Genomic DNA, 11,978 nt, shown 5'->3' with positions numbered 1-11,978 from the left:
ATAATTTTTTTTACAGGAAGGTTAACATTATGACGAATGTCCCAAAAAAGAGTAAGGAGATTCGGGGTATTAACTTGAGTTCCCATCCAATGACTAACGATATCTGCATCCCAGTACTGTCTAATAAATGGACAATTTAGAAACAGATGATCCTGTGTTTCAGCATGTGAATTACAAAAGGGGCAAGTATGAGGGACATTAATATTACGGTAAATCAAATTATTTCTAGTTGGAAGACCATTAAGCAGCAGTTGCCAAATAAATATCTTTAGTTTTGGAGCAATATCAAGTTTCCAAATCCAAGAAAATTCCCATTTTGCAGGAGAATTAAAGTTATGAGCTAACCAGGTTGCTGACTTTACCGTAAACTCTCCATTACCATCTCCTAGTTAGTTTAGCTTTTTAAGACACATATAATGGCTTTATGTGCCATCTCCTAAAAAACTTTAAGTCAAGGAGAAGTCTGGGTCAAAATAGATGAAAATTTTAAGATAGTGTTCCTATATGTAGAATTTTCTTTAAACATATACCAAGTATATATATATATATATATATATATATATATATATATATATATATATATTTTAAAAATACAGAGTTAATTATTACTTAGTTTGTACTTCTATGTTTACCTATAAAGAAATTTGTGTTTTCAATTTTTTTAATCAATAGGTTAAACAAGTCATTAGACAATCTGATCTAATTAGCTTTAGGTTAGGGATTAGTCTTTCAAACTCATTCGATAAATTAATGAGTTTTGGTTAAGACATATTCAAGTTGTTCATTAGTGACACGACACAAGCCAACCCGCCATGCATGACGATTTGCTAATTCTTAATACTATTTGCTTTCAACTTTTCAAATGATAAGTAAAACAAGATGTGACAATTTTCTTAAAGAAAAACCTCTCAAAGAGATAGTTACAAAGCCACATTAGAAAACTATAAATATGAACTATATGTAAATTTGTCTAATATCACATAAACTCCACTAGAAAAAAAAAAAAAATTGAATTTAGGGAGGGTCAGTTGGATCAACAGTAGCTATTACTATATGTTACGTAGATATATGTTATTTTTTTTTACACCCGAATTCTCTTAGGGGCTGGACATCCTGTCGAGGTAAATACCCAGTTTAATGTTAAATTTCGAAACAATATGAAATGGGCCTGGGCAACCCGAACAAGGAGGAGGAGAGTTTGGTCCACAAACAAGGCTTTTGAGCTTCCATACTAAAACCAATTGGCAATAATAGGAGTAACTCCTCTACCTTATGAAGTGGAACCACCTCTTCTATTTCTCCAATGTGGGACACTCACAAATGGGATACAATGGATTTCAACAATTATCAATCCATACCTACCTCCCCAACATCCCAATATAATTAAGGGATTGAGATAGGCTTGCATGACTCACTAGAATTTAACGCAACCACAATTGCTAAATACGAGTAGAACATTGCAAAAGAGGAAAATAAAAAAATTGCTACATAGAATTAAACTTTTCAGGAAAAAAAAAATGATGGAAAAAACTTTTCAACTTTTTGACTGATCATAAGAGTATACATACTTTAATCGTATTAAAGCATATACTTAAATTGATTACAAAAATAATAATCCATAGACCAAAAATTCTAAACATATAAATATATAATATAACAAAACTTTTATTATTCTCGTTGTTGAGTATACAATTGCACATAAAACCAAGCTAACATATATAAAAAGGTACACAGTATTGCACACGCTTACAAATAAAAAGGTTTACATAGCAATATGAAAAGGTGGAAAACATAACACTTGAACGTTGACATATGTATAGGTGTGTGCTATAATATAAAGTATTTTTGGTGCATCATTTCCATGCAAAACTATATTGTATATAGTGTAACGTAATAACACGTTAAAGTGTATGTAGATAGCTTAGAATGATTGTACTTTGTTGATTTTGTTAATTAATATTTGTATTGTTTTGTAACAAAGCAATTCCTTGGAATAGCCACAGCTGAGAGAGGGCACTTCATTTCACATGACAACTTCAACACTTCACCAAGATCGATTGGGTTTGTCTCGTGTTGGATCCACTTAAAGTTGTGAACTAGCATGGCCACCCATTGGCTCACTGTCACAAGTGCTAGGTCTTTTCCAGGACAGACTCTACGGCCTGCCCCAAACGGGGCAAGTCGTAGGTCACTTCCTCGGACATCAATATCTATGCCAGCAGTGGCTGAATTATGTAAGAACCTTTCCGGATTAAACATAGCAGGATTGTCCCACACGTTAGGGTCATGGGTTATGGACCACATGTTAACCATTGTGGTGGTTCCCTTAGGGACAACCATGCCATTGCTAAGACTGACATTGGTTGTGGACAGTCGAGCCCATGAGAGAAGTGGACCGGGAGGGTGGAGACGTAGGGTTTCCTTTACCACAGCTTGTAAATAAGGTAACTTGGCAATGGCTGAGTTTGTGGCTGCACTTTCCATTGCGTTGGCAATCTCATTTTGTAGCTTGGATTGTATTGTTGGGTTCAATACCAATTCAGCTAAAATCCACTCAATAAGTAGTGCAATTGTGTCTGTTCCACGGAAAATCATTTCCTATACAGATAGAAAAATGTTAATATATATTCCCAAAATCAATAAAAAAAAAAAGACTTTACTACATACCTATAAATTAAAATTATCGGTTTAAGTAATAACACTAGCTAATAAGTACTAATAATATACGGATATACCTAGTGCTTTGCAAACATTTCTTTCTTTATTCTAAGTAACTTTTATATATGCTACTACTTACAAAGTTTATCTTAGCCAATATAATTTAACGACAAGATATTGTTCGCTATTTAGTCTATCTAACCTTTTTGGTTTTTCTAAGTGTAATTATTTTTAAAAATATGGATACTAATTATTAATTAAATTATTTATTCCCATTGTTTAAGGCTAAAAGATTATTAATTAATTAAATTATAGTGATTATTTAGATTCTATTTTATTGACAAACGTGAAAAGTGGTACGTACAAAGAAAACATTGTTTTGGATAAATAGACTACTATATGAAGTATGAACATACCCAAAGTACAGCGACCATGTCATCCTCTTGTAGTTTTTCTTCACCTTCCAAGGAGAGCAACACATCAACAAAATCCGAATTTTCAGATGCATCACTACCATTATTCATCCTACGTTCTCGATGTTCGTCGATGATTAGTTGTACCAATCTTCGAACATGAGGAACGAGGGACGAGCAACGTTGTACGATCCCACTAGGGTCACAAAAATGCTTCAACCATGGCAAATGATCACTCCAATTGAAGGCTCCTAACAACTCAAAACCCTCCTTAACAAGCTCATCTAGCTCTTTCGCCTCGTGACTCATGTTGCCTTCTCCATTCATTAGGTCATATCTTTTGCCAAAAACACTCCCCATAATATTGTTTAGGGCAGCTGCTTGGAGATGCTTCCTAATAGAAACAACCCCATGCAAAACTTGCTCTTTAAATATTGCATTAACCATGTTGGTGCATTCTAGCATGCGCCCACTTTCATGGGCTAAAATGCGCCTTGGTGAAAATAAGTGGGAGGCAGCTATTCTCCTTAGGAGCCTCCAATGGGCCCCACTAGGAGCGAACCCAATGGCTCGGCTAAACATGAGTTGCTTAGCCGACTGTTTGATTGGGCGATCAGCAAAGTACGGTGATGTTAGGATCTCACGGGCAATCTCAGGGTCCGAGGTCACAACCACTGGGGTTGAGCCAAGGCTAAGAGCCATGAGCTGCTTACTCCCAAAACCCTGAGCCATATAGGCTAGGGTTTGGTGAGCCAAGCCATGGCTTAAGGTGAATAAGCTACCAAAAACAGGCAGGCCTTTCGGGCTAGGGATTGGGACTTGACCCATATGGTTGCGGCCTTTTTTCCAGGCCGGACCACCAGGTGAAGAGAAGATAGCCCAAGTAAAAAGACCGAGAAAATAGAGTACAATAAGGGTAGCTAAAAAAGGGAAACTTGTTAAATTGGTTGAAATAATGTTTTCAAAGGTGATAATTTGTGGTAGGGTGAAAAATAACCAAAGTTTTTCATCATTTGGGATTGTTGCTGCCATGTTCTCAAGGATTAAGAGAAAAAAAGATATTAAGAGAGAGTATGAGAATGAGAAAGAGTAGAGAGGTGAGGTAGACAACACTATTTGTCTCTATATTTATAGGCCTCCAAATGCTAGAATTAGGCTGTGGATTAGGGTCATTTGGAGAAAGTGGGGTGGGGGCCATGTTTTAGCAATTTCACGTAAACAACTATCTACATGTAACATGATTAAGAAAAATAATTTTTTTTTAAAAAAAAAAAAAAAAACAACAAACAAACCTTTTTTAGTTCTTAATTATAATTCATTCTTTGTCACAATATTTACATCATTTCCATCCATCCCTCTTTTTCTTGACTTAATGTATCTCTATAAAGTCCGTAAGTGTTGTATCACATTTTATGTTATGGCTATCATCCTACTTATTGTACTTAATAATAATTTATAAAATACCTTATGGTCATTAAAGTTAATTTGGTATTCTTGTATTGCATAATTAATGATTTGCTTTATACTATAATTAAAACATAACTATCATATAAGTTTATGTATTTTACATAACCCTATTAAGTATAATAATGCTAAATGCATATGGATTGAATCACTTTGATTTTTGTCAGATTGCAGTTAGACGGACAACTTTTGACAACCGTTCTATAGGTCCACATATGTTCAATCCACTCAATTTGATATAGGCCCACTCGAAAATATATACAATTGATAAGTCAATTCATGAAATGATTGTAAAATTTGTGTGATTTGTTAAAGAAGTCTATTAACAACCTAGCTTAAGGCCTGTTCTCATATGTTTATTTTCAGTTCATTTCAATTTAATTTAGTTCAGTTCATTTAAGCTCAACTCAATTCAGTTCAGCTCCTAATTTTCTTCTCTTATAAAAAATTCATTTTAGTTCAGTTCAATTCAGCTCAGCTCAATCAATAAGAATAGACCCTTAATAAGGGAGTATAGCCGTATAGTATGCATATCAATTCTTTAAATTAAGATAACAAATTAGTACGGAGTAGAACTTGCTTTTTAGCTAGAGAAATAGTATGGCTGCATAAAACTTTAAGCGCATGATGGAAAGTTTTATGCACAATGTCTCGAAATGAAATGAATGATAAAATATTCTAAAAAAAAAATGCCAAGTATGTAGCCATTTTGGCTTTTAGAGTGCCTAGCCATCAGTGAAAAGGCTCTACTCGCGTTGGACTTGGTTATTGGGTGAATCGGATCAAGGCTATTGGCTCGGTGCTATGCATGTTGATAGTGTGTAGGCTCGATTAGAAGATGGTCATTTTCTATTGGATCAAAGTAGGTCGGGTCAGATCGTGAGTTGAATAATGGACAAATCTATGAGACAGATAAAAGTAAGTACATGTGAATACGAGACCATATTTGTAGCCATTTTGCGATATGTCAGCTGGGGCTGCCTATATCATCCCGATTTTCTTTTTATAGTGGGCAAGCCTTTTTAAACTTGTCGTCCATCCAATAAAGAATTTGTACAGTCTAATAAAAATCCTTTAACTTTGATTCATACGATTTATGTAAAGCTTACACAAACTAAACTTGAACTTGTCTAGGGTTCAAAAATTTTGGACTTGTCTTACTCACAAATATCGTTTTTAGCGATTGACTAGCATAATTATTAACTAAGATTATATTTTGTTTACCTTATTTTCACCTAAAAAAAAAATAGTGTCCACAAATTTGGAATTATTAAGTTCACATAAATAATGATAATCTCTAGTTAGATTATAAGCAACTACGAATGTATACAAATTCTTAAATGGACCTGGTTCACACTAATTTATTGTGGACCACTAACATTAAAGAAAGTATGGTTGTTTTATTAATAAAAAAAATGTCACTATAACTAAAAAAAAGTCACTATATTGAAATAAAAATCATTTTGGTAATATATAGGCCTAAGTGGTTATTTTTGTAATGAAATATTTTATATATTGATTAATATGAATAATAAAGGCCACTATGTTAAAATTAGGGTAATAGCGTCGTATTTCAAGTTCACAATATTATTAAACGTTGTAGTAGTTTTAATAAAGGTTACTAGGTTAAAAATAAGGTTACTATGTTAAAAATAATGGTCACTATGTTCAATATAAAGTCAGTTGCGTGTGTATAGAGCTCGGGTCCACAATAATATTATTGTGTACCAGGTCCACGCAAGTCTTTTTGACGAATGTATATATCACGATGACAAAAGCCCCATGCAACTTTCTGAATTTTGATTCTTAATTTCTTTTTCCAAAGATGTACGCATACAATTTTGATACAAACATTTTTAGTCAATTAATTTTGTGATAATAATGAAGATCGATCTAACAAGTAAGATTTAAAAGACATCACAAATGCTACCAATTTAACTAGCACTGTCAAAACGGTTTGACAGTTCGATTTCGGTTCGGTTTGAAATCGGTTCGGTATTTAATTGGGTCGGTTTGGAATCGGTTTAATTGTCTCACGGGTCGGTTTTGGTTCGATTTAAATAGTTATCGGTTCGATTCGGTTTCGGTTTATTCTTAAGCGGTTTTAATTCGGTTCGGGTTGTAAACAGTCCGGGTAGTAAACGGTTCGGTGCAGACGGGTTACGGTTTGTTAACGGTGCGGTGTAAACGGTTTTTATCCCGGTTCAAACAGTTTCGGGTTGGAAACGGTTTCGGGTTAGAAACAGTTCGGTTCTTTTTTGGTTCAGTTTATAACTGGTTCGGTTCTTTTTCGGTTCAGTTTTTAACTGGTTCGGTTCTTTTTCGGTTCAGTTTATAACTGGTTCGGTTCTTCCATTGTTTAACCACTTTAACGTTATTCATATCGGTTCCATTTCAAGTTTACAAAATTATAGTTGAATCTGAATTAAAACATAGCCTAATAGTATATTCATGTCACTAGCACACTCCCATCTTTATTTCATTATTACTCACAGAATTAATAGTCTCTGTGAATTAATTTTATTTATTACGCCTTCAGCCAAGCCTTGGTACTTAATATTACAAGCTTTTTGTTCATTTGGTTTCATCACCTCAAATGTATACATGACTAGAGGCAGTAGTGTTGCTAATATTTTGAGGCAGGGCCTGAGGCTGCTTGTTTTGCTCTTGTTTGTGAACAATGATTATCCTTAAAACCTTAATGAATGATTTGCCTTGCTATTTAAAAAAAAAATTCTAAGATTTCTAATATTTAATCCATTTAATTATATCCCCGTCAAAAAAAAAAAAATCCATTTAATTATATAAAAAAGTTTGTAAACGGTTCGATTTAGAAGCGGTTTGGTTCATAAACGGTTCGGTTTATAACCAGTTCGGTTTACAATCAGTTCGGTTTTTAAATGGTTCGGTGCAAACGGGTAGCAGTTTGCTAACGGTTCGGTGTAAGCGGTTTTTTTGCCAGTTTAAACGGTTTCAGATTGGAACCGGTTTCGGGTTAGATACGGTTCAGTTCTTTTTCGGTTCGGTTTTCTTTCAGTTCGGTTTATATTCGGTTCGGTTTGTTAACGGGTTCGGTTCTTATACGATTTAACATTATTCGGGTCGATTCGATTTCGGGTTTACTAAAATACGGTTCGGGTCGGTTTTCGGTTTCAAAAAAATCGGTTTTTAATCGGTTCGGTTCTCATTTTGGTCGGTCGGTTTCGGGTAGTTAAACGGTTTCGGTTTGAAATTTGACAACACTAAATTTAACATATATATGATCTAGTGGTTCCCCTTATATATTGTACATATATAGTAAAAATAATATAACATAATTTAGACCTTTTTTTTGGGATCCTTTTAGTTGTCTGATAAAAATTAGATGAATAAAACTTGCTTCATAGAAAATCATTTGCAAAATGCATTGCTTTTAAATGGACAATTGGGTATAGCCCCTCAATTGCTAAACTTCAAGCCAACATTTTTCTTTTTTTCCAACCAATTAAGGCGTCCAATAAATTTAAAATTACGACAATTAAAAGTCACCTATAAACTTATCCTCTTAAGATTAATTTTGAACTTTTGTGACTAAAAAATGGCTGCAAATTAGCTCTAAGCATTGAGCTAGCAATTGACACCAAATAAAACACGGGTTAGTGGATGCCAACTAGATAGTTGGTTAAGATTTGTACGATAATGTTCAATATTCACAATCATTATGCAAATTCCATCCATGCTACTTTCTTTTATTTATGACTATCTTATTGATCAAGAAACAACGCGAATTACATCCAAGATTCAAGATCAAATCCCTCCCATAATACTGTCCTTTATGAATACCTTATACCTACACATCACGAAACAAATCGAATCGACCATCTCAAAACAACCACCATCCCAAGATGAATAACCGAAATAAATGGAAGTGATCACACTACATCACTTGGCATCCACATGTCTCAACAAATTGGTCCTTACAATACGTATAATAATGGTAATTAGTCATTACCTAAGATTGTTTGATTGATTAACATCTAAGAAAACAATAAGAAAGACGGCGGTAATGTAGCAAGTAGCAACCTTGGAAAGAACAAAGTTAATTGTCCATGAAACTTACAAATGTACTCCATTGCTTGTGCCACGATTGCTTCACTAATCCCAACATTATAAGGCAACATGTTTGTGTGTTTCCAACGATTTTAAAAAAATCCCAAGATTAGATCAATTTTATTTTGGTGTACCTTACTTGCTCGTTTCTCTAATTGTACATGGAATTTGTGAATTTATACTTCCTAGAATATATATTGAACCTTACTTATTGCTTCTAATTTCTTCTTGTTAATTTTTTTTGCTCTTTGTTTGATTTAGTAACTTGTTATTTTCTTGAAAGTTGTTTTATGAAACAATTATCTAGGACACTCACACGTGAGCTCTTGCTTGTTAATTTTGTTATTTTTTCATGGATTTGGTTGGTTGATAATAGCATAGTAGGGATAGTAAAATGGACACCGCACCACACCCGCCCTAGTTGGAGATGAGGGTATGGATTTGGGTTTCTAGACTGTGTAACATGACTAATAGAGTATAAAACATATTTCTAGGCCTCAACTATCAGCTTAAGCTTTTAGTTGAGTTGGTCCACCAACAATGACCAACAATAAAATCACACCATCTCACATTCTATTAAATATGTCATTTTACAAGAAAATTGAGAAGATATTATGTTTTGTGTAAGTTTAATGTTTTGCCAGCTTAAGCTTTTAGTTAAGTTGGTCCACCAATAATGACCAACTATAAAATTACACCATCTCACATTCTATTAAATATGTCATTTTAATTGAAAATTTAGAAGATATTATGTTTTGTGTAAGTTTGTTGGTGAGTCTTGAGTGGAGTCTTGATTCAAGACTCACTCACATACTAGACTATATGTTTTTTTTGCTATAAATTAGTGCAAGACTATAGGGAGTCTTTAAGACTCTACAAATTTTGTAAACAATCTGATTTTTTTTATGGTCAATGAAACTCATCGGCTAAAACAAAGTTATTGATTTTTATAAAAGAAATGGATATGTAAATATTAAATCTAGGGTGAGTCTTGGTATAATTTAATGGGTTGAAAGTGGAAAAAAATCTTGTATGAGTCTTATTATAATTAAAAATATAATTTAACCTTAGTGGAAAGCTAATGTGGTAGAGTCTGTATTATGAGTTTGGATATGAGGATAAACTTACCCTAAGTAGTTAGATAATTTCATATAAGTTATTGAATATTTCTACATAGGTAGTAAGAAATTTACTAAAAAGTTTTTAGACATTTTCTATACGTTTTTGAAATCTGCATAAGTTATTAGACATACTCCCTCCGTTTTTAAATATTTGTTCCACTTTTCTTTTCCGGCCGTTTTTTAATACTTGCTCCATTTCCTTTTATGGAAAGCTATTACAATATTTAATTCATTTCTCACACTTAGTGGACCCAACATAATACTCTTTCTCCTCCTATTCTTCCACTACTTTTGCTTTTTACAATTTTTTATTTTCTCAACTACCCACTACCTCCATATTTTATTACTTTCTTCAATTTCTCCTACAAATCCGTGCATAGAGAAATGAAATAAGTATTTAAAAACGGAGGGAGTATATATTACGTTCTTTTATTTATTTATTTATTTATTTTTGTCTTTTTGAGCTAGTACAAAATACTCCGTACTATGTATTAGTTTTTGAGTGGGTGGGCTCTTGTAAAGTGGACTCACTTGATAATTGGATTTGTGAAAATTTTGGGTAGAAGAATGTAAGGTAAAGTGAAGGGTAAAGATTAGAAGTCATACGTGTTGGTATGTTACTCCCTCCGTCCCTAAATTACATTTCTAGGTCTAGCATTTATTCCTCACATAATAGAGAAAATTAGTAGAAATATAATTTAGGGACGGATAGAGTAATATGTTATTTCCTCGTTTCTTTTTAGTTGACACGTTTTTTTAGTCACTTGAGCACTTGCTTGTCAGTTTTGTTTAATTTTTTTTTTTCATGGATTTGGTTGGTTGATCATAACATAATAGGGATGGTAAAATGGACACCGCACCACACCCGCCCTAGTTGGAGACGAGGAAGCTAAGGTATGGATTTGTGTTTTTAGACTATGTTATTACGTGATCAAGCTTAAAATTACACCATCTCACATTCTACTCAATATGTCATTTTACAAGAAGATTGAGAAGGCATTATGTAAGTTCAGACTAATGGTGAGACGAATATAAGTTAGGAAATTTTGACAATTACCACCTTCTGTTATGTCCGTTTTAGCAATTACTACCTTCTATTTTTCTTTGAAAATTACCACCTTTTATTTTCAAAAACATCAAAAGTTACCACCTTCTTGCCTCTCAACTACCACGTGACATCATTTTGGGCTCATTCTTTCCCTTTCCTCCCTATTTCTTTCCCATTTCTCTTCCATAACCCGATTCTTACCTTCTCATTCACTTATTTTCCCCCAAAAATTCAGAAACTCTTCAATTCACTCCTCCAAATCAAAATTGACGGAAAATTATTGGTGGTTTGGGGGAAAAAAAGTGAAAGGGGAGATGAGAATCCAAATAGGAATGAGAAATGTGAGGGAAATAGGGAGGGAAGGGAAAGAATTGGCCCAAAATGACGTCACGTGCTAGTTGGGGGGCAAGAAGGTGTAACTTTTGATGTTTTTGAAAATAGAATGTGGTAATTTTCAAAAATAAAATAAAATAAAAGGTGGTAATTACTAAAATGGACATAACAGAAGGTGGTAATTGTCAAAATTTCCTATAAGTTATAATAAACTTTTGAACATCTTGACATTAGAAATTTCCTATAAGTTTCTAGGCATTTTATATATGTTTGTGAAATTTGCATACAAGTTATTAGACATATGTGTTAGTTTTTGGGTGGGTGGACTTACAATTTAATGGATTCACTTAATACTTTGTGCAAATTTTGGGTAAAGTAAAGTTGTATAGGGAGTAAAAGTCATACATGTCAATTTGTTATGAATAATAAGTAGTGTATGGGAAGATATCCGTGTCGATATCATATTACTCAAATACAGGCCGGATTGCTACCAGAATACCAAATATGCATACCGGCCAGAACTCCATAATGGCATAGGATATGATCACTCTTCAACCCCCCCCCCCCCCAAGTAGCGGGTGACTACCAACACCTGGTGTTGTGTTATTTGCATGACATGCAGACATGCAGTCACTTGGCAGTTGGAATTCCTATAAATAGCCCTTTTAATTCTTCATTTGAAGGTAATTGTAATAATTCTATCTCTTCTTCTTTTTAATTCATCGCTAACTTTATTATCAGAGTGGTTATCCCCGAACTCACCCCGGGGTTAGCTAATCTGCATTGACTTTGTACGTGCATAGCAGGACGATAAGGTCTTCACGGATCTTGAATACAAGTTGACGGGTTACA

General features: G+C 33.7%; 1 protein-coding gene across 1 annotated transcript; it reads right to left on the bottom strand.

Annotated features, from left to right (window-relative positions):
• Positions 1-1,679: 1,679 nt before the first annotated feature.
• LOC110682729 (cytochrome P450 78A7-like) lies at positions 1,680-4,421 on the bottom strand. The gene is made up of 2 exons (XM_021859052.1): positions 3,075-4,421; positions 1,680-2,598 (listed from the first exon to the last, which is right to left on the bottom strand). The coding sequence occupies exons 1-2, from the start codon at positions 4,101-4,103 to the stop codon at positions 1,954-1,956; spliced, it is 1,674 nt and encodes a 557-aa protein (XP_021714744.1). The 5' UTR covers positions 4,104-4,421; the 3' UTR covers positions 1,680-1,953.
• Positions 4,422-11,978: the final 7,557 nt, after the last annotated feature.

Source organism: Chenopodium quinoa, unplaced genomic scaffold, assembly GCF_001683475.1.
Source record: "Chenopodium quinoa cultivar QQ74 unplaced genomic scaffold, ASM168347v1, whole genome shotgun sequence".
Classification (NCBI taxonomy): Eukaryota; Viridiplantae; Streptophyta; class Magnoliopsida; order Caryophyllales; family Amaranthaceae; genus Chenopodium; species Chenopodium quinoa.
This window is presented reverse-complemented; position numbering and strand designations above follow the sequence as displayed.